The sequence below is a fragment of the Fukomys damarensis genome, unplaced genomic scaffold (genome assembly GCF_012274545.1).
Source record: "Fukomys damarensis isolate Sample0158 unplaced genomic scaffold, DMR_v1.0_HiC HiC_scaffold_19, whole genome shotgun sequence".
NCBI classification, from domain to species: domain Eukaryota; kingdom Metazoa; phylum Chordata; class Mammalia; order Rodentia; family Bathyergidae; genus Fukomys; species Fukomys damarensis.
In genome coordinates this window covers 17,215,986-17,243,556 of record NW_022900931.1, presented here as the reverse complement: position 1 = coordinate 17,243,556, position 27,571 = coordinate 17,215,986, and the positions used below count along the sequence as shown (strand labels likewise).

The 27,571-nt window shown below is 37.7% G+C and overlaps 1 protein-coding gene across 1 annotated transcript in view; it reads right to left on the bottom strand.

Annotated features, from left to right (window-relative positions):
- Pde3a (phosphodiesterase 3A) overlaps positions 1-27,571 on the bottom strand; it is a 291,025-nt gene that overhangs the window by 17,448 nt on the left and 246,006 nt on the right. The window contains 6 exon segments of the mRNA XM_010615815.3: positions 4,286-4,397; positions 8,967-9,104; positions 10,461-10,615; positions 13,367-13,452; positions 17,186-17,405; positions 25,575-25,699. Of these exon segments, the coding sequence (XP_010614117.2) occupies positions 4,286-4,397; positions 8,967-9,104; positions 10,461-10,615; positions 13,367-13,452; positions 17,186-17,405; positions 25,575-25,699 (836 nt within the window).

The window sequence follows — 27,571 nt, the reverse complement described above, 5'->3', positions numbered from 1 at the left end:
TATATTTTTTTTTTTTTTTTTTTTTTTTGTACCAGGGATTGAACTCAGGACCCTGTGCTTGCGAGGCAGGCGGTGGAACCACTGAGCTAAATCCCTGGCCCATTTTTTTTGTTTTGTTTTCGCTCTTTTTTTTTTTCTTTTAAATTGAATTTATCGGTACATTCTAGGTAGACAGTACAGTTACGTTCATTACTGGGATCTTGTACCTTTACGTGCCAGGTCTTGGACTAATTCTTTTTTGTACTAATTCATCATCTGATAATTCCTTCATCTATGTGGCAATCCTCCTCTTCTGACAATATACAAACTCATATGCACACACTGACACATACACTAATGTCACATGACGTATGCGTAATGCACACACAACAAACCTCACCTCTTTCCCACCACTGCCCATCTCCCACTTGGGTCTGAATAGACTTGTTTTCTCAACTTCCTCCTCACCTTCACGCACAGAACTGAAGTGCACCAGTATGGAGGGTTGGAGCTGTACGTCACATTTAGAGAATTGCACCACAGGGTGAAGGAAGTAGTAAAGAATAGAAATTATATTTTAAATATTTGTTCTTGGAATTCAGCTAAAAACACGACAGTTCTGCCTCTCCAGTTCATATCAGATCATCTCAGTATCTAGCTTTAACACAGGTAGGCACATGATACACAGCGGAACTGAACTGACCTAAACACAGAAGGCTGAGCCCGTTCTCCTTGCTGATGGGCAATAGTTCCATGGTGGTGGATGCTTCCAGAGTATTTTCCCCATTTCTCAAATTTGAATGGTAAGAACAAGAGGTTTCAGAGTAGGAGAATATTTCAGAGATAAGATTTGGAATTAGAATAAGCACTCTGAGGTGGGACGTGGTGGTACAGGCCTGTCATCCCGGCTATGGAGAATGGGCAAATGAACAAGACTCTATCTCAAAATAAAAAAGGTAGGGATGCAGCTCAGAGGGTAGAGTACCCCTAGGTTTAATTCCCAGTACTGGGAAAAAGAAAGGAAGGGCGAGCCCTAAAAAATAATTTTAACTTACTGATTGTCTTCTTTACTATCCAAAATGCCCAATGGAAGGGGACTACACCAAACCCTGTATGACTAAGTATTAATCATGCCTTAGTTTATTCAAATCTTAATAGAACAAATATGTTTTATCCCATTTCTATCAGCAATTTGCCTATTTTGTCTTATCTAAGACCAAATATGAAATTTTTATGAAATTTCCTCCTTTCTTCCATCTCTATATCCAGATTATTTAATTTTTAATCAAGATTCAACATTTGAAAACTATAATACTTTCCTTATCTCTTAGAAATTATTAAAGTGTACTTACAGCTAACTATAAATTTAGTTTCTAATATATTAGTGTATTGTTTTATGACAGTTAATCCAACACCATTTTCATATTGGTTTTTAAGGTTTTTTCAGTTAATTATGAATTCAATATAGCTATTATAAATGTAATTCTTTCGGAGTAAAAATTAAAATGGTTATACAATAAATTTTGGATATACTAATTATAATTGAAGTTTTCATTAAATATCATATTGATCTAAATATACAACCCCAGTACATACAAAATATTATTTAAAAGTGATCACCAGGGCCGGGGATTTGGCTCAGAGGTTCCACTGCCTGCCTCACAAGCTCAAGGTCCCGAGTTCCATCCCAGGTACCAAAGCTAACTAACTAAATTAATAAATAAGATCATTAATCAAACTATAGTTTTCCTCAGAGACATAAATAAATTCCTTTATAGGTAGGGTATTTCTAATAATGCAGGCAAGTTCCTTATAACAAACTCTCTTCACATGGGATGAAGAACTCACTATTTCACAAGAAAAAAAAGTTATTCGCTTATAGCAATGAATGTGTAATAAAATATAAAATAAATAATAATGTAATTTAGAACCTAGAAACTTGGTACTAGAGTACTAGGCATCTTGCTCTACATTTCGCTCTCATTTATTACCTGGAGAAAAGTTGATAATTATTATATCATTGGAATCTAATATCACTGTGAACTCCATGAAACTTTTATATAGAAATATATTTGGAAATAGTACTTTAACTTGGAAATTCCTTAGTGTTTGCAGTAGCTCCCTCCTGTAAAAGATTATTTGCATAACTCCTTAACCTTGGAGAAATCACTAACACTTATGTTAATCACTGGCTTCCAACCAGGACAAGCCTTGGGGAAAATGCATTAAGAAAGCAAGCCTTATCTTGAGATCCTTACAGCCCCTTCTTAATATCTCTCTTCCAACTTCCACAGCCTGATCCGCCAGTCTCTCTCAAAGCATCCAGTACTGTTAAACTCTGCTTTCCTCCTAGCCAACTGTCCTATTCTGTCTGTGTTTTTCTACCCTATTTTCCAGCAAATCTCATTTGTGGATTCAACTCTCCATTCTACTTTCCTATTACACCCTTACTGGCGGAGCACTTTCATTCTAGTTTTTTCACCACGTGGCTAACATGTTAACAATGAATCCCAGGGTTCATGGGCAAGGCCCTTCTGGACATACTTGTGCTTTATCTGTATCTGTGTATATGCGTTTTTATTTAATGTCAACTCTGGAACTACAAAAAAAGACACTGCTTTTTGAAGTCTCTTGTGACTTGTGTCTAGATGTCCCCCCAATGCCTCAACGGGTAGATGGCATTGCATTTCTGTCACAAGTGGCTGGATCTAGAGCATGTGATGCTGAGATTAAGGGCTTGAGTTACTAAATGAGTCCACTGGTTGGTTGGACTCTGGGTAGGATGAAGGCTTCCCACCCTGGGTGTTAGTGTTACCTGCCTTAGCCCTAAGGGCGGGCAGCCTAGATAAGATAAAAGGGACAGAAAGAGTGTTGCTACATTTTGCGTGTCACTTGCTGCTTGTTACTTCTCTGCTTTGCTGCTTTCTGCCTACAACAAACTGTTTTCCTCTGCCATGCCCCTCTGCCGTGCCCTGGAGCCAGCCAAGTACGAAATGAAACCTCTACAAACAATGTCAAATAAATCTTTCCTCCTTTAACTCTGGGTGCCAGGTATTTTGTTTCAGAAATGAGAAAAGTAAATAAGACAAAGTCCAAAATACATTAAAATCAAATTTATCTTAAAACATGATGGAAGAAGTACCTTTCTAAAAATTGTTCCAACCAATATATTATGTTTGATTTTTTTTTTTTTTCTTTTGGTACCGGGGATTGAACTCAGGTCCTTGTGCTTGCAAGGCAGGCCACCGAGTCACTGAGCTAAATTCCCGGCCCATGTTTGATTATTTTTCTGTGTATGTATTCCCTTACAGTGCAGTTGATTTTCTATACGTTTCCACAATTTCAGTGGTTAGACCTATCTTGTACAGATCCATATATTTTGTAGTATTGTAGGGTAATTCTATTTAGGCATTGTGATAAATGATAGAAGAAATGTCACATATTGGAAATTGAACATCTCTGTATTCTAATTTCATTATTAATGACAAACGTTCTCACAGCCCTCAATGCTTAAATACTTGATTTTGTCTTCTCTTGCATTTTCATATTTACTTGATTGATTTTTTTTTCTCATTGAGTTTATTGGTACATTTTAGGTATACAGTACATTCATCATTGGGATCTCGTACCTTTACATGACAGGTCTTGGTTCTCATTTTTTGCCCTTGTCCCTGCCCTCCCTTCACTCCCTCCTCCCTTCCCTATTTACAAATACTTTATTTCCACTTTTTCATTTTCTCATATTTTTTCTTTTCCCTTACCCTCCCCACTTTCCCTTTTTTCCATAAGCATTTCTGGGAGTGATTAGGTCATCTTCTTCTCGCCCCTGTAAACACCACCTATATTTCGCTTTATGTTGAAGAAACCTTGATATTTGGGGATTTAACTCACTTAACTCTCGAGATGCCATAATGGAAGTTTAATCCACCCAACAGAAGAGGTGGACTGTTAACACCAGTAAGTTTAAATTTAAGATTTAACTGTGTACTAAATTAGATCTGTTACAGAAAAGTTACTACTATAACCTCTTTAAAATTATTACCTCATTTCATCCTAATGATTCAATAAAACAGCAATTTATGAACCCCCTTTTCTGGATTAAGAAATGTGATACCCAGAGGGTAAGACCCAGGGTCTCACACAGCTGTTGAGTAAAAGAACGAGGATTTTAACATAGGCCATTTCTCCACATTCCATATGGCGTGGTCTGTAACATGTAATTCTGTACTGATGATTCAACAGCCCACTACCCACAGCAAACACGACAGATACAGGAAGTATTATTTCACAAATGACTTATACTTACAAGGAATATCCCTGTACCCAATCTCCAAAGCGTGAAAATAATTCATGAATTCTCTAACTGGAATCTTAAAAGCTTCAAAGAGGCCCATGTCTTCAAACAGTCTATAGGAGACCTGTAAAGCAGACAGACAAAATCGTACCAATTATTCTTCAGTATTCCATCAATAAGATGAATTTACTACCAGTAGAGATACTTATTGAGAGTAACAAAGTAAGTACACGTTGAAGACTTCTATGTGTTGAGCCTTTCTGGTGTTTGTCCTACAAGAGGTGTATTTTATACATGTAAAGGTAAAGATTGCACATACACCCAAGAAACCAACACTACTACCACACCACCAACAACAAAAACATAGATGCACCATAGCATTGTACCAAATGATTAAACTGAGCAGGCGTTCATGAGTAGAAAATGACACTTACTAAGCTGCAAATTGTATAGCACATTCCATAAACATTAAAGGATGAGAGAAATTTCAATTTGGATGGATTCTTTTTTAAAAAGCTAACTTCAAAAAATAGTGGTTTCAGAACTATGGCTTAGTGAAGAGGAAAGAACTGTGGAAGAGGAAAACAGCAGCTCTAAAACATAAAGAGGAAACAGATTTATTCTAACCCAGTATAAACGATACTATTTTCTCTTATTCATTGGATCTCTTTCTCCTCCAAATATCTGCCTCACATGCAATTATTTTTGCAGTTCTGTTGACACAAATCATATATGTGGAAATAACTAGCATACGTGACATATGAAGGATGCAGAAAATGGTGAACAGGAGAAGGCAACGGGGAGAAGCGACTAGTGCCGCTGCCACGCGGTGACTGAAGACAGGAGGAACCCTTGGAGCACCTGCAGTGGCAACGTCTTGAGGCTGAGAACCACACCCACCTAAGAACACACTGCTCTGGAGAGACTGCGACCTACTGGAGAGAGTGGAGCAGAGAAATGGCTTTGTCTTATTTTTAAATGAGATACCCTCACAGAGAGTTGAGAAATAGATTGCATGATACCTTCATCTCAACTTTGATTTACTTTTCTTCACTGGGAATGCACAGATGTTGGTGTTAATTTTTCTGTGTAATTTGATGTCTCTATCTCCTCTCTTTAAAAATGCAATTGAGGCTGAGAGTGGTGGCTCATGCCTGTAATCCCAGCACTTGGGAGGCTGAGGCAGGAGGATCACTGTGATTTCAAGACCAGCCTGGGCTACACAGTGAGTTCCAGGTCAGTCTCAACTACACAGTAAGACCCTGTCTTAAAAAAACAAAACAAACAAACAAAAAAAACTGCAATTGAAAGTTTTTAGTTTCTGTCATAATACATTTTAAGTGATTTCTTCTTTTAGTTATCCCCTCTTTATTATTGCTTTAGACTACTCAAAACTACAGTAAGACCCTGTCTTAAAAAAACAAAACAAACAAACAAAAAAAACTGCAATTGAAAGTTTTTAGTTTCTGTCATAATACATTTTAAGTGATTTCTTCTTTTAGTTATCCCCTCTTTATTATTGCTTTAGACTATATTTAAGCTCTCATTTATGAACACCTAAGGGAGTTATCCTTGCAGGTTACTTCAATAATAACAGGGACAGCAGTAGCGGGAACTTCTGGGCATACACACAGAGGGTTAAGTGTGATCCTTGCTCTAAAAAAGTTAATGCAGAACACTTACTTACATATAATTTATCTTCACAGCACGTATGAGAAAGGTAATGTCAATCACTAATGTCTGAAAGTAGAGGAAGGAAAGATAAAGAGAGATTGTGCATGGGGCTGGGGGTTTAGATTTAGCTCAGTGGTTTCACCACCTGCCTTGAAAGCACAGAAAGGAGGGGGGAATTGCATGTGTAAGGCCATACAGCGGATATATTTCAGAGCTAGAATTCAAACCATGCCTTTCATTTTCTGCTTGTGTACTCTTAACTGCTTTAAGTGCTACTGCCACTATTTAGAAATCAATATTGCTAGAGTTGTAAAAAGCTAAAGGGGCCCTGCAGTTCTGGTGAAAATGTTTCAATGCTGAACTGAAAAATTAAAACAGAATATTTTAGAGTTTGACATGAAAACAGAATTTTCATCGAGAAGCTGTTAAACTCAACCACGTGTCACTTCACATATGGCAATTCGAAATTCATAAAGAAAAAACTTATTGACTGGATAAATTCTGGCAACTGAAAAGAATAAACACTATTCCAAAATCTGAAGAATGTCCCTTTAAATTTGTCAAAATAAACATAATCATCATCAAAAGGCAAGCAGTACATTAAGGCTGAGAAGTTATTTCCATTGCACATATGTCTCTTTAAAAGTCTTTTGATGTGAGACTTTTTCTGTGTAGTCTCAGCCAAAAGGTGATTTCTTGGAATGCCCATGTTAATTCATTTCAGCTGTCCTAACGTCTCATAGTCAAAGTTTTATGATTTTCATACTTATGAACTCCAATCAAAGGAGAAAATCCAGAAAGTTCTACTTAGCAAGGCAAATGAAACTGTATTTTCTCAAAGGTCAGCGTTTTGTAAATTGGGAAAGTAAACGGTGATTAATAAGGACCTTGTAGTAACGTATTACTCACACACTGAATACGAGAGATAGATGGGTGAATCTTGTTGAAATCTAATTGTTAACAATCCCTAATCTTTCTAACCATTGCTGGAATTTGTGCATCTCAGGAAACACTTGGGGCAGCTGAGGGTGCAGCTCTGAGGTACAGTGACTGCCTGGTATCCATGAGGCCCTGGGCTCAAGCCCAGGGAGGGAGAGACGGGGGAAGAAGGCAGAGAGGGAGGGAGAGAGGGAGAGAGTGGAGGAAAGAAATATTTGGGCAATGGTGGCCAATTCTGAACCTCCGATGCCCCTATTTCTGAAAACTTTGAGGGGAACTGGTCACCTAAAGTCCCATCTGGTACACCATCACTAATGCTGTAAAGCCAGATCCTATCATAACCATTTTTCTACTTGGTAAGACTCTCCATTTGGAGAGTGTGAAGATAAAGTACATAGGTAAAGGTATTTTATGGGTTTCTCAAAAGCACTTGAATGTTAAAAGCCTGAGCTTCTGATAGGGATAAATCTACATTTGAATCCTGGGTCTAATATTTATCTCATAACTTTAAAAGAAAAGTAGATACTCTTTCAAGTCTTAGTTTCCTCTTTTGTAAAACAGAGTTTAAAAAAATTCCTGTACCAAAGTTAGAATGAAGATGAGAGTCTAGAAAACTCTCCTCTGTCAAGGAACATAACCTTCAATAAAAGAAGACATAAAAGATTATGTGGCACTGTCATAGGCCTCTTCGCAGGAGGGTCCACTCCCTCAGAGTCTTAATCAGCAATGGGTTTCAGAAAATGGCATGAGAAACTTCCCGGGAGGAGGCTAAGTTGTAAAGCTAAGGTAGATTGGATAAAACAGTTGCCCTAGAACTTGTCCTTAAACTCAGTGGGCATGAGAGACATGGCTTAGAACTGAGGAGAAAGGAGAAGGTAACAAACAGGACTCTCAATGCCTAGTAAAAGGGAAAGGCTGCTGTGTATTCGTCAGTGCATTCATAGGATAGAATGGAGAAGAGGCGGAAAGTACATTATAAAGACTGTCGTTATTTTCTAGTTCCTAGCCCATCTTTCTGTGACTATTCTGACACCAATCAATTTCCTTTCTAGATTGTGAATTTCTCACAGCAAGGGTGTAATTCTCTTCTCGAAGATTTGATAGTAAATCAAATGGAGTTCTCTGTATGTGAAAAATCAAAAACACCTTTATTTATGACAAGACACACACAATGAATCCTATTGGTTCATAACAAACCTTTCAGGATTGTTTCCTTAAGGTAGACTACTTTCAAGGCTTCCCAAATAAAGAAGTGTTTGTTTGCTAAGGGAGGAAGGAGATGTTAAGAATTTGGATGTGTTTATTTTGATACATGCTTATCTCTTCTGCCTTCATGGATGGAGAGTCCTACTCAGAAGTTCCACGTTTGGATTCATGTTGAGAAGGCTGAAGGGAGAGGGTCTGTGATGCACAGAGCAGAAACTGGTATTTCAGTGATTCCTAGGATTTGGCAGGAAAGTGTTAGTGGCCCCAATAAATCTGGGCTGGTTCCTGACCTCATCTAATTCTTATGTTACCAAGTTTGGAAGACTTCAGTACCTCTGCTGTTAAAATTTATCCACATTTATATTTTAAAATAAGCTGATATGTTATTGTACCACACCCTTTAATTGTTTCTGTCTTGATAGGTGCTTGATAATATATCAAATTCATCATTTTGTTTTATTTCATTTTTTTTAAAGTATATCCATACTCTGAATTTCTACATGTTTTCTTCCTCCCTTAGCAAGCCAAACATTCCCTTATTTGGGAAGGCTTCATAACAATCTGTTTTAAGGGACCAATATTAAAAGGCTTGTCATATATTTTGTTTTGCTTAACTCTGTGAATTTTACTTTATTTGTCCATTGTACTTGTTTTCCCTAACTTTCTACACTTCCTTTGGGGGGAAAAAAAGAGAAAGTCATATCTATTACTCAAAGTTCCAATTTCTTTATTAAGCACTACCATGGGATCTACAGAATGTTGTGTGCTAAAATTCCCTTTCTCCATACAAAGCATATCCATAGGTATCAAGAATATGAAAAGCTTTCAGCAACGAAGTTTTGTTTTGCCTTTAAAATCATATGGTATTACTTACCTGACTAAGAATACGGCCACATTTTCTTCCTATATTCTCCACTAAATCAAAAATGGGGAAATTCCAAGTATTTAGCTGCTCCATAATTGAATCCAGGTTATCCATGACAAGAGGTTCGGGGGCAAGAACTGGTTTATTCTGTAATGAACATTAAAATATTTTAACAACATGCACTTTTTCCATAAAATAGTCCATGCTTTGGTAAATCTAAACAACTGGGATTATGTGAAATAAATGAATCAATACTCTAAGATGAATCTTAAAAAGAAAATAGATGAACAAGATGTTGGCCCTAGATTAAGGAGGAACAATGTATGGAGTATCAGACTATGAATCTTGCACTGTACGCAACTGCCTATCCTTGGTTCACACACTCTCCAGAAAAACATGGATGTTTCCTCCAGAAGTTAATATCATTGCCTTTGGGCCCGCTTCAAGGCTCTTCAGTAAAGATTCAAAGACTTTAGAATACTCTGAAATTATATGTATACTAATCCCTTTCCATATTTATGTAAATTTTTCTGGGATAAGGAAAGGTAGCTTCTATTGGATTCTCAAAAGAAATGCACGAGTGAAAGGAGAAACTTAATCACGCCTATTTTAATTGACTGAATTTATATATTAATGTTTCAAATCAGCATGAATCCCGTCGAATGAGCTGTCACATTTTTCAGGGATGTGAATTTAATTCATGTGAGCCAATGTTTACTGAGAAACATGTACTACATAAATTCAAAGACATTTTACAACTATTCATAAATCAGGAAAGTCTTAAGACTATACCCACAACAACAACAAGAACAACAAAAAAAAGATAATTATATGTTCCTTTACCTAAAAAACTGACTTAAAATGATAAATTTGGTGAAAGAAAAATGATAATAGCACCAATTAATGTATCAGTCAACTATTTTCTAGCATTTGCGGCCTTCCCCAGATTAATTTGAAGCAAATATATATTTCATCCTTTTTAGATAGCTGTTTTTAAACACACAAAATAAGCCATTAGTAAATTATCTTTTAATAGGTAGCCAGTGTCAACATAAATCTGTTTTCATATAACAACAAGGAAAATAAATATTGGTGAATAAATCAAGAAAGTGCTGAAGGAGAAAAAAAAATAACAGCAGATACCCTAAAAAAGTCTTTGTTTTTCTTTCTTCTCTTTATAAAATTGTATTTAATTGCATGACATAGGTTGTTTTCTTATGCATATTTATGCTTTTTGATCAGGCTAAGAAATATCTGTCACCATTTATAAAGATAGATACTTATCTATTCTATCACCAAATAATAGAAACCCAAAGAGATCTATAAGCCTTGGAACAAAAAATAAATTGTATTGAAGCATTTGGGTATGGCCACAACACATGCAGGACCTTAGTGAGACACATGTACAGATATAATGATATAAAGTCTACTTCTAAGCTAAACTTTGTCATAAAAAAAGGCAATTTCTCAAGTAAATAAATGAGGTAAGGAACACAGGGCTACCAGGAATATCACGGCTTCAGGACCGTAGGTGCCACAAGCCAATGTCTTCCTCAGCGACCCTCTCGGACACTCAGCCTCGTCTTCGTTCTGGAGAATGTCACTGCTGTCACTGTTGTTATTGGTTTCATAATCAGAGGTAACTTGGGCAGTGTCATCTGCAATACAGAAGAGAACAGCTTATTACGAGACCTATGATGGGGAAAGAGATCTAAGACGAACAAATGTCCCTAAAATGTGTCACTTACAGTGTTTGGGGAAATATCGCTTTCATGTGGTTCCTTAACAAGAACACAGAATCATAGGCTTTGAACCCAAGGAAACAGATGGGGATTATGCTGTGTGGATTTTTGCAACATTAAAAAATCCCTCAGTAATAATTTTTAGGCCAACAGTTTTTTTTAAAAGTCCAATGACTTTATATTACTTTCCTCTGTCCCTCTACCAATACATTAAGCCACTAAGAGGCTAATACACTAATTCTACTCAAGCTTTTTTTTTTTTGGTACCGGGGATTGAACTTGGGTCTTTGCGCTTACAAGGCAGGTGGCCGAACCACTGAGCTAAATTCCCAGCCCAATATACTAATTCTAGAATGGCTACATGGGGCACGAGAAATTGAGTCTACTCACGCAGGAGTACGTGGTCTATAGAACATGACATCATAGCATGTGCTTAAGAGCATGGAGATGCCAGGTACTCAATTTGTTACTTAGGATCATGTGACCTCTTCCTCATCAGCACCCTTTCCTGTCCCCCATTTCAATGATTAGTAAACTCTGCTAAGTAAAATACCAACCAGAAAATACCTAACATCAAAAGAATACACTTCTAGGACAAAGCCATCAGGAAGATTTTCAAAGATGAGCAAAGTACCTGGGTGAAGTTTATTGAACACTTGTTACAGGCTGGGGCCAGTTAAAGTCCTTTACTTGTACTAATATATTTAAGCCTTTCAACCATCCTCTGAGGCAGGGGTTATCATACTGCTATTATGTTCCCTTGCCGATAGGAAAGTGAGGATGAATAAATGGCCTAAGGTCACGTAGCTACTAAATTTTTGGCATTAGAATTTCAAGTGAGTTCTGGAAATCTGAGTGGAGTTCCTATTTGCTTCCTTTTTGATAAAGTCTAGTTTTCTTTTCTTTTGTGGTAATTTCTTTCCATGGTCTATAAAACCTCTGTCTCATCTAAAGTCACCAATCTTCTCCCTTGTTTTCTTCCAGAAGCTTTGTCTGTCTGGCTTCCGCAGGTAGATCTACGCTCCATCTCAGAACAGAATACTGTGAGGCAGGGGGCAAAGTGCATTGTTTTTCCAGCCTCACTGGATTGCTTAGCATCTTTGCTGAAAACCAAGTGACTGAGTTGGTGTGAGTTTAATTTGATACTTTCTACTCTGTTTCATTTTATCTACTTGCTGATCCTTAGGCCAAGACCACACTGTCTTGATTACTGTAGCTTGTCTTAAAGATGCAGAGTTTGTATCCTCTAACTTCGATTGCTTTGGTCAAGATTGCTTTGCATAATTTTTTTTTTGTAAGTTGCTAATGAGTAAGAGCTTTTGTTATAAAACTTATTCCATCTGAAATATCTTGTAGAATTTTTTCAAGGACTCATTATTCTTCCATGTCATCCTGCGTATATAACAAAATTAGATACATCATGAAAATGAAACAAGTTTCATTTCCAGAACCTGTAGAAAAATAAAGAAGCCAACTAAGGGGACATAAAGATCCTACAGGTGAAACATCCCCCTCATTCTTTTTGACCCAGGAGAATAAATATCAGGGACACAGAGAACAGAGTATTTGCATATTTCATAATGCTACACTGTAAGAGAGGGCCACAGAGAATTCTCCTTTGAAATCTCTCTTGCTTATGGTACTTTTCCTTTGTATATTGCCATAGGAAAAAATTATCTCAATCAATATTTGTTGTGTATCTAGCAAGAAAGGCTGGAGAATATTCACAGTTATTGGCAGATCTATCGCCCCGAAGTCTTGTAGATGTTTACTTTTCTACCTTGTGTACTTCCTGCTTAACAAAAGCAAGTCCCTACATCTGTGTCACTGAAAATAAGTAATTATTACAATGACAGTAGCAAACATTAGCTACTATATAGTTACTGTATGTATAGACAATATAGCAAGCCATATGTGCTTTACATGCTTTTAAATAATTCAATTTTTATAACAGTCCTCTGTGGTGGGTGCTATTATTATAGTGGTATTTCAGTTCATGGACTTCATTCATTCCAAGATTCCAGGAAAAATGACTGCCTTTATGTTCATTATCCAATGTGGAGTTCGCCAACAGAAGCAAAATTTTGCCAAATGCTTCTGTTTGCAAACTGAGGTATTGCTGTATTCTAACATTCTTCAGGTAAAGGACTGAGGTAGAGGATATTATGATTACAGATAAACAGGTGTGAGGCAAGCTGCAGTGCCCATCATCTGAACCTCTCCACTGTGCTGTCTCAAAGAAAAAGTGGGATATGTTTACAGTGATACAGTAGGGCCATCACTCAGGGCCTGTTCCGGAGAGTCCTACTCAGTGCACCACAGTGGGTGGCCCTCTGATCTACAAAACAGCAAGCCATAAAATCATCCTACGTAGCTCTACATACTATATAGAGAATCTTTCATTTAAACAAGAAAACAGTTACACTTCTAAACAGATGTACATTTTGGATATTCTAAACAGGAGCATTTTGGACACCTTTATACCAAAACTGCACCATGATGAAATCTAGGGTTATGGATGATTTTTTAGGTACTCTTTCTTATCTTTTAAGTTTTACAAATTTCTGCAAAGCAGAAATATATGTTACTTTTTGGAACAGGAAAAACACAATGAAATAAAATAACTTCCATTTGAACAAGCAGGATCCAACACAACTCATTCATTACCTGTTCTGCTGGATGCCTGAGTGGCTTCGCCACTTTTCTCCAGGGGCCCATCTGCAGGAGTCGCTTGGGAGTAAGGTCTGCCACAGCTGGGGAACAACAGAAATGCTGTCAGTACGGCCTTCTCTTTTCAGAAGGTCCTGGGCACACACTGACTTTGCGTACCGTAAGATAGACCACGCCAAGGAAATATTTCTGCCATTTACTTCTCCATCTCATGGAAAGATTTTGTTTTGTACATGGATGCTCATGAGAGATCACAAACAGAGTGGTCAATTTAATGGATTAGAAACTTCATTTCCCTCTTGTTTGCAACTTCCATCACCTCAGCCACACAGAAGTGTAATTGAGGGGCAACTCTTACTGCCTTAGACCACACTTGAGGTGCCAGTGTCACCTTATCTGAGGCATACTGGGACCAACACCCACACATGCATTGTGGTAATCTTGGAAATACTGACATATATTTGGTCAAAAATACCCTCCCCCATGAAATACCTATATGCCTGCTTAAAAGTCTGTCAGATTTATTTCTTTAAGACTTTTTATATCCTGACAGATTTTTAAGAAAAGACAGCATACAAGAAAATAGAATAATGGAATCTTAATTTTTTAGCCAAAAATAAAGATGAGTTCTTTCCTTCAGATTGATGAGTCACATACTAAAGCCTTAAGGAAACGAACAAAAGATAGGAATGTTTCCATGATGAGTGAATGGTGGTTGACAAAAAAAAGGTCAAAAAAGTACTGAGAATAACCACGAAAACTGAAGGTACTTGAGAGGTGATCGGTGTCCCATAACAGGGTTGCCAGAGGATGGAGGATTTTTTTTCCAATACTTTAACTGTATTGTAAGTTAAAAAATTACCCCACAATGGCTTAGCAAAGTGTCAAATTACTGCCTCTCTCTTTTATCTTCTTTAGACAGGACATGATTAGGTTTTTATTCTGTATTTTGTTGCTGGGTTTTTTTCTCTTGCTTAATATTACAAAGGGTCTCAGAGGATTTTTCATCTGTTTGTTATTTAACTACAAATTACTCACTCTTAAATGAGGAAAAATGAGTGATATTTTATTGTTTAGTATCTTAAGTGGCTCTTTTTTTGTCCTTAATTGTACTTGTATGTGCTGCAGAGAAAAGCATTTTCCAGCTAGACATGTTCATGCTAAGTAAATCTCCACCTTTGAATGTTCGCACATAAAGGATTCCCAGTGATGAAATTCTATCATTTTGCCTTAAGGAACCAAAAGAAAATGATAGAACAAAAGAAAACAGAAAGTACATGCAAGTGATGGGCTAATATTCTCAGAGGAAAGTTGGGAGAGGTAGAGTTTATAAGCTTGAAGATTTTTCATCACAAGATAATACCTAAAAAGAGTATTTGAAGTAGTGGCTTCAGTCTACCAACTCCTGTGCCAAAAACAGAGCCGGCTGCATAGACATTACAGCAGCCAAGAGGCTGGGATCCAATGCCAGACCTTTCGAGTTCAGCAGGGGAAACCACAATAATTAGTTGTGTGTTTCTGGAGCACTCTGTGCCTACATGGGTGGCTGCCTTGAAGAGAATAATAAAACCTGGTTTGAATTACAGATTTATAAAGCCCAAACAAATAAAACACACACTACTGGATTTATAAACATTACTGAACAAGTAGACAGTGAAATCCCCTTGTTTTTCTCTGAAACCTCTTTTATAAAAATCCTATTACATTCTTCTTGCTAAGAACACACACACACACACACACACACACACACACACACACACAAGAATATGATGAAAAAAGCTATGTGAGTGGTAAGTCTTTTTTGAACATCTCCTTTCTTTAGGCAGCTGATTTCCCACAAGTTTGGAGAGTGACAGGAGAGAGCTCCCCACGGAAGCTGGAAGCAGATGCCCGTGAAGCTGATACTTCACTGGGTTTCATATCTTAGCTTAGGGTGCACACCACGAAACAAGGCTTCTTCTCCATGTCCTGCCTCACACTCAATCTATGGGCCCTTATAGGGTGTTAACCTAAAGAAGTTTGGTCTGTGGTCAGGTAAGTTCAGAAAACACCGGAAGAAACAAAAACATCAAGGGGTGGTGTTTTAGCAAGACTTCTTAGGATTTTTAATAAAGTAATACATGTTGTGAATCACTAAAAAGGAAATATAATGTGTCTGATAGACATTTTACTATAGAAGGTATATTTTGAGAGAGACATTAATAGCCTACTGGAGTTGGTTTGTTTTTTTTTTTTAAAGGCTGACATAAGGGATAGAGCCTTAGCTGAATGGTAGGGTGTTTGCCTAGTATGAGTGAAACTCTTGGGCTCAATCCTTAGCAACACACACACACACACACACACACACACACACACACACACACACCTGGTGCGCCGAAAGCAGACAACTTTTAGATGGCAGAATAAATTTTTACTTTGGCCCTGGCCAGAGAAAGAAAATTGATTTTCCATTTTTAAATATGTGTAAAGAAAATAGAAGAAACAATGAAGATTATAAAATAAATGGCTTTAAAACAAAGTGTTACATAGTTTGGGGCTGCAGCAGTCATCCAAAGCCCCACAGGTTAAAGACTTGGTGGCCAGCCTGGGCTGCTACTGGGAGATGGTGGGACCATTCATGGAGAGGCTACTGAGAAAAAGTCAGGTCATTGGGGGCGTGCCCTGGGGGGGATTAAGACCCTGAGCCTAGGGGGTCTCTCTCCCTGCCACCTTTCTCTCTCCCTTCTTCCACCACAATATGCCCACCATGGCAAACTGTCTCACAGGCCCAAAGGCAATGAGGCCAAGCAATTATGAGTGGAAACCTCTGTAATCATGAGGAGAAACATGTCTTTCTGCCTGCACATTGGCTTATCTCAAGTGTTTGTGACAGTGAGGGAAAGTTAACCAACAAAAAGTTCATCAAAATGAAATTTGTGAAGCTTCGCATCAGTTGCTAGCTCTCAGCACTGAACATAATAATAAAATGTAGGTTGATAAACCAATATTTGATATTAGAAAAATAATATGCTAGCAATGTATTCAAGTTGTGGTCCTCATTAACATGAAAAAGAAATTATTTTGAAGGTACACTCATGGTTATATTCAAAACACTCAACTATTTTGTACTCAAAAACATTTTGAGTTTCAAGGTCAATTATCTAAGGTGAAGCTATTATTGAAGAACAATAAAATATGTTAATCAGTAAGAGGAAATATTTCTTTCTTACAATGATAATGTTGGGAAAATAACTAGTTCAGCCACGCTGGGCTCTCTTTTCTCTTGCTCTGTGGCCGACATTTTGTAATTCTGTTAGTAATATAATAGAATAGCACACACAAGGCTGTATTGTTTTCAGAGAACTATTTGCACCCAGCAGTAATGTGCCCATATTATTTGTACATTCCCAAACTGTTAAAAGGGGAAATACAAACTTCAAGTGAATATTTTTCAAATCAGTTTAAAATACTCCCTGGAGAACAAGTAAAAAACATTCCAACAAAGGATCATATCAGATTACTTGGTGTAATTTTTAAATTGTAAACACTATGCATTCTTCATTAGCAAGTGGGTAAAAAGTACAACTACTGATTTTGCACCATCTCTAAAGATTAGCATGATGGGCTATAAGGTGTATGAACTTTCTATTACTAGAAAACCACTCAAAACTTCAGTAGCTATTCTAGCCTGTTCAATACAAACCATAGTATCTATGTTTCCTCATCAACCTCCTTGGCAAACATGTACAAAGCTATGTGGATGAGTGGCGGGTGATCCCATGGGGAAACTATTATTGGTTTTACTATTAAACTCTGGTTAAGAATGTGACTTCTTACCTGCTGCATACAACAGGTGGAGCCAGGGTCTGAGGGGACAGGTCAGGGGCACTCTGAGTATAGGTTAAAATCCTGTGAGAACTTGGACCATGTTTGGCAGTTGTCTCGGCTGATTCTGGAAACTGCACTGCAGAAATTTTGCTGACAGGGCTGCTGGCAGGAGTCCCTTGGAGAGGTGAAGAACAGGGCGATTGAAGAGGTGAGATTTTAGCAAGATCACCTGGGAAAGAGAGTTAGGAGGTCACTCAGCAAGCAAATACCTTCAAGGCACAAATGGGGAATACTTACACCTGACCTCCACTCCGGGAAACTCAAAAACCATCTTGCGGACAGTAAGGCCACCAAGCTAGTCCCCCCACACACATGCCAACATCTGGTGGCAGGGTGTGTGGTTGGGCTGTCTCCACAGTGTGAAATATGAGTAATGAATCATCATGAAAAATCAGTGACCATGCTGGCAGCGTCCGCTGAAGCCTTGGTGTCCTGGAGTAACTTCAGGATAGGAGGATATTATGTCCTCCTCCCATTTTTTGTTTCTTGTCATTTTGACTTGAAAATAACAGCTGAAATTGTCTGTCTCCTCTTAAGCTGCGGAGTTTTAGCAGGAACAAGATTTTCTATTGTTTTCAACATTAAGCGGTAACTGGAGCCCAGTGTGGCAAGCATCCAACACTTCAAATATGCAAATAAAGGTGGGAATTTTTGGAGAGGCAATTGACCTTAGTAACCATTTACATCTTCAGTGAAACCAGACCTTTTTCTGTGAAACAGCACTTCGATCAAAATCATTTTTGAAGAACACACTAAAAAATGGAACACGATCCATTTGATATCAGACAATAGGCCTAAAGATTCAATTTCAAATGTGGGCATTTGTACCAGACTGGCCATGTTTACTGTCGATGGTGAGAAATTTATAGACAAAGCCTTCAGTTACAAAGCACTGGGGTTAGAAGGCAAGGATGATATCTTTTGAAGTTACTCTCTCCCGAACTTGGAAAAGGCAGCCTGGGCTTATAACTGGTAAAAACAGAAACAAAAAAACAGACACATCACTTCCAAATGACTACCTGCTTACTGATTTTCATGATTCATGGCCGAACATCGTAGTCTAGAAGACGTGAAATGAATCTATCCAGAGACATTCTCTGTACCTCACCACTTGGGAAATTCACAGCAATGGACTGCATATCACAGAGTCATGGATGTGAGGAACAGGAAGTTGGCCTACAGGGAGGTTGCTTGCAAGGACCAGCTCCCTCAAAAGCTTGATTTGTCACACCCAGAAAGGTTTTCTGTTCCACTGAAAGGAATATTAAACTTGCTGAAGGCAAGTACTTTTTTTGTACTTTTCTTTTTAATATGCTCTGTTGGCATTGTTATTTCTTTTGTTTGGTTGTAAAAGCTGAAAATCTCATTCTTTCTCTGCTTACATTTGGAGAGCAGCCACCCTCCCGGTCATTTGCTCAACATTTCTTTTGTTGACTCCTGATCAATAGATCTACCGCCTGCCTTTGTACTTTACAAACGAAACCATTTAGAATTTAGTCATAGAAGTTAAGAAACCTCGCCAGATCCACAGGACTAGCAACTGGGAGAAGATGGAGGAACCCCATTTATTCTTCACATAAAATGCAATTTAGTAGCACACACTTCTCGCGAGACTGCCCAGGCGGAAGAAAAATCCACCATCTTCATCACGTGTGTGATGGTGTTTATTTTGATTTCTATTTTGACTTAGAAGATTGAGCTATTTTGCCAAAGATACTGACAGATCTTCATGTTACTCAGTCTCCTGAGCCAGAAGAAAATTAAATTCATTAAATTTTAAACTCAAGAGTTTCCCGACCATTGCATCAAAGTACGCGGCAAGTGAAATACAAGTGTACTGTGGAGAAATTTATGGTTGCAAATTAAAAAAAGAGAAACACATTTTATTTGGAAGCTATAGAGTAAACTCAATTTTAATACTATCTTTTACATTGTGTAATTGGATTTTCTCATTATAAATTTAGAAAATAAAGCAATTATATTTTTTATCAAGCTTTAAATCCTTTCCTAGTTCCCTCTGCTATAGAATACTCACACGCACTCACAAATATGATTGTACATCTCTGGTTGCTCTGATATAAAAAAGGCTGGAAATGGCTGGTCCAATTTAGAACAGTCTGGGCAGACAGACACTGGATACAATCTTATAAAAGTTGGGTACCATTAAGGAGCTAAACCCCGGTATAAAAAGTTACCAAGGTATTTTCACAGAGTAAGAATCATGGTGATTTATTCATTTGACAAATATTTATTGTGTGTCCTGTTTCAGGGATGCAGTCAATAAAGGGCTAAACAACTTCTCTCCTGTTATGGAGACCTCCTTCCTTTGGCAGATACAGGAATGGCAAAATAAAAATCAATAAATAAAAAGAAAGAAAAGTCGTGTAATTTCCAGTGATGTGAAGAAAAACAATGCAGAGAGTAGAGGACAGAGTGCTTTATACACAGATAATCTAGGAATACCTCCCAGAGGGGTAAAATTTGAACAGACTGATGAAATGAAAGCCTTTCAGACTGGGGAAAGCATGTTCTAGAAAGAATTCTTCCACGGATGGTCACAGGATCCGTGGCTGCAGCTCACCACACAGGAAGGGGAAGGCAAGGCTAGATGGAGTTTTCAAGGCAAGTTTTAATTGCTCTGTCTAAAAAATTAAGCTCCTGGTGGGTACTGCTTTAGGCAACTGCTTAATTATTCCAATGGCAAAATTATGAGTTTGGGGACAGTTTTAAACTATTTTTTTAAAATAGAACTGCAATATATTTCAAAGCTCACAGAAACACTTCTCCATTTCTCTCTCGCTACATTTTTCTCTGAAGGTAATTTATGAGAACAGTGATTGTTTTCATTGCTAATGTTTAGTAGCTGCCAGCTGATAGCCTCAGAGACATGCAGTTCACTCTTAAATACACACTTTAAAATCCACACAACCCTCAGGGTTCTTGGAACTTGGGGATTAACTAAATTTAAACCAATAAGCAGACTTGAAGACTCCTGGGATGAAATCTTAAATAAACCTGTAACAAGGGAAAGCACTTTGCTTTTACAGTATTTTAGTCTACATATTTTGAACTCTTTTAACAAGCATGGGTCTTGGCTACAACCGTGAGAAGTAGCAATTTTTTTTAAAGAAGATAATGGTGTAAAATTTAGTTTAAAAAATACAAAGGATAAAGAGAGCCACTGGAAGGATGTACACATGTGCATATAGTAGTCTTCAGATCAATGGGGACATAAATGCAGATACAGGCTGAGCAACAGTTATCCAAAATGTTTGGGGCCAGAAGTATTTCAGATCTAAGAGGTTTTGGAATTTTGGGATATTTTTATAGACTTCATCAGATGAACACCTCTAATCTAAAAATTTGAAATTAAAAATGCTCAGATTTGAATTTTCAAATTAGAGAAGTGTCAACCTGTAATCACCAAATAGTCCTCCTTTCTAGAAAAGGGTAAATGAGCTTTAATATTACAAGGAGATGCTCCCAGGACAAAAGAACTTCCACAGTGTAAGTCTTTAAAAGCAGATTTTGTAAGATAATGGGAGTGAAATCACTTGTAAAGTTAGAGGGATGACTATTACGACTTGGCAAAGTTTCGTCCAAGTTTATATTGTTCACTCACACATTTACACACAGAGAGAAAGTGAAGGATGAGCTAAACATGCATTCTCTCAAATGTATTTGAGTTCATTTCATATTTGAGCAAATTTTAAGATATTCCAGGAAAAAGACAATGTTCATGAAATGGAAAGCTTCAAATAACTAATACTGTTGTAGTGTGAAATGCTGGAAAAATAAAACAAAACAAAACAAAAAATATGACTGAAAGTCTGAAATACCAAGTCCTTTGATGAACGGGGCCTTTAATTCTCTGGACCTCAGAGCATGAGAAAATGTGTGTCACTATGTGTGATCAGAGGGAGAATATAAACAGTACTGCAGGGGAATTCTTTAAGTGAATCCATCTGTTTTGTTCTATAAAACTAAGTTAATTTTAATTGATCAAGAAAAGAATCAGCTTGTCTGATAAATACACATCCCTTTGCCATGCCCACAAGAAAACAGTAAACTCTAATATTTTTTCACAATCGAAAAGGGGTCTAACCTAAAGCAAATGCCAAAACAAAACAAAACACCCAACCAAACAAAAGCTAAACGAAGCTGTAGTATCGTAATTAGAATTTTCTCTCATTTTAAATCTTCTAGAGGAGGTCCTCAGTCAGCTGAGGTTATAGGGATGTCCACACTGATTGTAGTAGGCAGCTCAAACTTTACAAGAATCCAGGCAAAAAACAACTGCAAACTCACTATGACTTAGAGGAATTCTCAAAGCAGAATAACATAATGGTAGTTCCCCATTGTCACTGACCTAACACTGGAGAAACTAGATTGAAAATGCAAATTATATTTAAATCCCCTGTTTTTGTGCTTTAATCAGAGTACTCCTATGTGATTTTGTCCATTTATTTTATATTAGTAACTTCATAATAATCGCTTGCATTTCAGCTATTTAAAATTAAAGCTGATTGAGCTAGAGGACACACTTTATTTGATCTGTGCAAAGAACAGCTTCATTAGTCCCTTATGAAATGGGTCATTTATCTCTGTTTGCCTGCTTTGTGCTCAGTGCTTACTTTCTCTCCAACTCACTGTCTACAGCTCTTCCTTCCTCCTCGGACTCTTCAACCCCACTGGTCTCCACTGGCTTGTCCTCTGCCACATTAGGGGCTTTCCCACCTCATTCCACATAGTTTATTGAAAAGCAGGTGGTGTCACAGCTGCATCAAACATGGTGCAACAGCCTACTTCCCTTGACTCAAACATACCATCAATGCAGGGAAGCAGGAGCTTCTAAAAGATGGACACATCCAGCCAGAGAGAACTGAAATTTCATTTCAGCTCGGTGACTCTGGATGGGTATTTTTCTACCTTTTGGCAGACTTTCAGAGATTTGTTTAATTGAATTCAGCATGCTTGGGATACAGGTTATTTTATAAACATTTATCTCTTCAGTGACAGCAGTCTGAAGATACCACAATACAAAATCTCCTTTAAGGTAATCATGATGGACGTACTGGTGCACTTGATGGCAATATGAGGAGAGCTCTTGCTGTACCTGTGGTTTAATTCCCAGGAACAGCCTTGGGACATCTTCTGTGGATATTCTTTCTCTTATGTGCTTTACCTTTTATTCTGAATGTAGCCATATCTCTCAGGGAGTACGAAAACAGGAATACAAGGCTATTTCGTCATTTGCTCAGTTATTTTCAGAGTCTGCCCTAACAGTGATGACCAGTTTCTTGACTTTACTATATTTGGTTATTTAATAGTTTTCATTTTATTATCTCATAGTTTTTATTTTAGTATCTAATTGATTAAACTGAGACAGAGAAAAAAAAAACACTAAGTCCTTCTAAATCCTTCTATTATCTGATATTGAGCCAAGGACCGAACCACAAAATTCGAATTGTAAATTATGTCAGTTGCTGTCCTTAATTGTTTTCTACTATAGTCATGAGGATAAAAGAAAAAAATTGATAATTATGGGGCCTTGGGCAAGTTACATAAGCTTTCTGTGCCTCAGTTTCCTCATCCGATTCCCCTTCCTGTTCTGCACCAGAACAGAACAATACTGAAATTCATACTTCATCCATTAAGTTACACATCATGGTCCTATATTTTGATTCTGTCCTTAAAAAAAAGGAAAGAAAGCAAAACCTTCAAAAACTACCCACAAAACCAGGCATGACAGAGTATACTCTGTAATCCCAGATATTCAGGAATCTGAGGCAGAAAGATTTCAGCCTGGGAAACTGAGATCTTATCTCAAGATTAAAAAATAAAAGGGCCGGGGATGTAACTCAGTGGTAGAGTACCCCTGGGCTTAATCCACAGTACCAGGAAGAAAAACAAAAAGAACCCGAAACATCATAACAGCAACAACAATAACAAAACTACCCACAAGTCTATTTATGCATAGAATGTTTGCTTGGATTGATCCTAGTTTTTCAAATTTACTTTCAATTTTTATTAGATCTCAGACTTCTTGATATCATTTTTCATTATAGAATATATTCATCATAAATACCTTTTGTGAAAAAAATATTTATTGGTATATGTTTGTGCTACATATTAATTACATTCATCTTGAAGAATTGGTACATATTAGATCATTTTTTGTTGTTATGTTTGTTAACTCCAACTCATGATGTTTCCTTGTGCATGCAGGGAAGGTGGTTGTACATTCCGTGTTTGAACCAGAACTCTTAAAATTTCATGGTTCTGAACTGGTAATGCTACCCCTTCAAAAATTATACAGATTTTTACAGGGGAAAACGGGGTTCTATAGAACTAGGGCCACTTTAATGTCCCTGTTAGAGTATCTTGTTAATGTGGAATTCTCAAATTCAGTTCTTCCACTTCCCTGGAATCCCGAAAGACTCTTCTCATTACCAAGCTAATCTGTGTTTGCCTTCTGGGCAATCTCAGTAAAGTATTTGCCTCCATTACCCTACATTGCCTGGTCCTAGTAAAAGCTCAATTCTATTTCTCAGGTCATTAATGACTTCTAAGTTATAAAGTTTAATGAACATTTCCAGAGCAGAGGGGACCAGATTATTGTTGCAAAACCAGATTACCTTTAATGGTTTCTTTCTGTAATGCAATTCCAATAAAATTGTACCTTTTGGAGGAAGCGCCTTCCTACACTAAACAATGGAAACTTAAATATATCAGGCAATGACATCAAGGAACAGTTACCTAGTATAAAGGGGTAATCAAAGGAAAAAGTACTATATGTTTTTATCTAGATGTAACAACAGTAATGCTGCCTTAGAGTGTGCCTTTTGAAATCAGAAGTTTATATTTCAAGGTGGTCTCTAGAATACTAGTGAAAGGTAAACAACCCATACAAGTTTCTCATGCAACCACTGCCATTTGAGGGACTTCTGCTTTTGGTGAAAAGGTAGTCATTTGTAGTAAACATATGCTTTGTCGAGAATAGAAAGTTAAAAAAGGTTAAGAAAAAGAAAAACAAAAGCTCTCGAGGCAGAGTTCTGAGGAACTAGGTTCCCAGAGAGGAGAGCACCACTAAGAGTGGGCCAGCACATTGTAACCCGTCCTCCCCCAGGAGCATTGTTTACTGACTGTTGGCAGGGAGCAGGAGGCTGAGAATCCACGCAGAGCGGGGAGCTATTAGAGAGGCAAGCCAGAGGGGCTTTTAGCAATGTCATGAGGCTGATGACAGAAACTGGAGTTTGGGGCTGCCACTGCAGCCAGAACTAGCACGTCCAACGTCCCGGCAAGAAGGGGCACTTTCTCCTTGAGCCACTGGATGAATTTTTATGCTGCTCAAGAAAGTAACTGAAAACCTCACGAAAGTTTTCTACAGAGTGAGAAGTGAAAACTTGGGAACTAGTACTGTTCTTCTAATAAGGACGAGGTCAGAGTGAACACCTTGGTTGGGCTCTCCGCTGAGACTGCAGGAGCAGAGCAATTCAGAGACAGAATCTGACAAAAACCGTATCCCAGCTTTAGTCCACACAAATTCTGATTGCATAAGGTAATCTTTTTGCAGAACTTTTACTTTCCTAACTAAATTTTACCATTCTTCTTCTTCCTTTTTTTGTACCAGGGATTGAACTCAGGACCTTGCACTTGTGAAGCAGGCAGTGGAACCACTGAGCTAAATAAATCCTCAGCCCTGAACTTTACCATTCTTAAAAACTCAGGACTGCACTTGTGAAGCAGGCAGTGGAACCACTGAGCTAAATAAATCCTCAGCCCTGAACTTTACCATTCTTAATTTTGACATTCCTTATCACAGCTCATATATAGTAAATGAAGCATTCCCTCAAACTCATAGAAACGTAATCCTGAAAACTAATTTTTATTTAATAAAGTCCCAAACTACAACTGAAATTTATAAGATGATCCTCTGAGAGATCATGAGGAGTGGTGACACGTACTTCTCATCCGTCCAGTAATTTCAAAATAGAAAATTTGGTACAACAGCTTTAAGAGCACTGTATCATCACATAAAGTGGAAATTTGAACAACTAGTTATTAGTTATTGAAGCTTTTTTCTTGCTGCTTCATTGCTTTTGTGTGTGCGGGAGGGGGAAGCGCTGGCAATGGAATGGCATCCAATGTCTTACGCATGCTAGGTACGTGCTCTACCACTCAGCTACATCCCCAGTCCCCAGGCTTTTCCATTTAAACAGTCAAATCAAAGACATCTGAGGGTAGGGCACGCTCAGAATATTTCCACATTTAGCGCTGGTTACTCCCTGACTGCACTTTTTGGAGTAGGAGCTTTTTTTCCCAGTAGGTTACTTGCCTGGCCGACTTTGCTTCTTAGCCTTTACATGGTTAGCTGCAGAAACAGCGTAGGATGAAGTGAAGGATCTGCTTTTGGTGAGGGTCATCATCACAGGGCTATTCCAAGAATCAGGATTAACAGTACTGTAACGATAAAAGAAAAAAATGAATACATCTTTCATTAATTAATGGGCAAATCTTGCCAGAACCCAAATATCATTTTCATAATAAACTCGCCAATCTGAGCATTGGTCTAGGTTCACAGATAGACTGCTTTCCTCCCAAATTACCAGATATGATATCTAAGCTCAGTCAGTCCCTGGGGCAGGGGTGTATGAGTCACTCATCAAAAGCAGTAGTTAAATAATAAAAGAAAACTTGTGCATATATCCAATTCCTATGAATCAAGCCCCTTCTACTACCTGTCTAATAATATTGCTCCCAGAATTTTCTAAAAGAATCTTGCAGATCAATTGGCTAAAAAATGGGTGAAGTCAATGTTATCATGTTTAGGTCAGTGCTCTTTATTATGTATCATTCTTGGTGAATCTACACTCAAAAATTAAATCCTTATGAAACCCTTCAGAAACAGTGTTTTCTTGCAGTGCTTTCATATGAAAGAAAACGTGAGCAGTAGATCTTTTGCCTATAATGTTTCTTTACTGAAAATGCCACACTCTCTTTTAAATACACCAGTTGCAGACATGATGTTCATCACACTAATATTTACTATGAGAAAGGTTAAGGGGCAATCTCCTAGGATATGCATTCACAAAGAGATACCTGGTCTGTCTAGGCTGCTTACTGAAAATAAATCTGGAATTAACAGATCTATGGAGGAATATATGCTATATATGCTGTGGGATTAATGGGATCTGAATCGTGGAAGTATTCCAAGTGAAAATGTTGCTTCATGTATTGCACAAAAATGCATGCAGATTCCATCCTAATTTGAGAGAGAAACGAGTTCTGGAAGCTGTGTTGACACTCTTGGACTGCTCTGACGGAAAGGGGCTTAGTCTTTGTTTTGCTAACACCTGTGTCCTCTCAAGCACTAGTGAACTTGGTCCCGGGTAAAAGATGTAATTTGCATGAATATAATCTGACAATTTGATTTTCTGCCAATCTCAGATTGGCCCCGTAGGCAGGATGTGTCTGGTCTGCCTGGGAGACTTACTGAAAAGAAACCTGAAACTGATGGAAATACGGGGTCATGGATATATGGAGATTGACATATAGCTGTGTAATGAGTGGAGTATAATTTGGAGAGGTTCTACAGCCAAAATGGCTCTCTCTGTGCTAGCAATATTATGCATGCTTTGTTTAGAACACTGAATATTAAATCCAAACCAGAACATGTGATAAATGTAGAATAAAAGGTCATTTAGGGAGCTACACTAATATCACTTCTCGCAAAAGGACGAATACATATGTGATTTGCTATCACCATATCTATTGACTAACAGTAAATCAGGCAATAATATCCATAGCTGTGTTAAAGCTGATTCTATGGCCTGGTACTTGTACTGTGTTTCATTTCTTCTCTCTTTCTTTTCTAGCTTTGAAGAGATTTTTCTTGAACCATGGACCTAGGTATTTAAAAGCTTCATTGGTTTCTTCTTACTTCTAGTAGTAGTTAATTATATCTATCATAAAGAGGACATCTGAAAAGTAGAATGAACTTCCGCAGTTATCAAAAACATACAAAGTATTGTTTCATGTCCTTCTTAGAAATCTCATTCCAGGCAATTCACAAATGCTTGGAATTTTGTGCATAATAAGATCAAAGAAATATTTGGGTCTGAAACGGGTAACTAACTAACCAGCTTATGGTGCTAGTTTCTCAACTCATTTTGCTGGACTGATGAACTGATAATAAGATTTACTGTGAAGAAATTTTATGTCATGGGCCTGGGGATTTAGTTTAGTGGCTCCACTGCCCGCCTTGCAAGCACAAGGTCCAGAGTTCAATCCCCATTACCAAAAAAAAAAAAAAAAAAAAAAAAAAAAAATTTT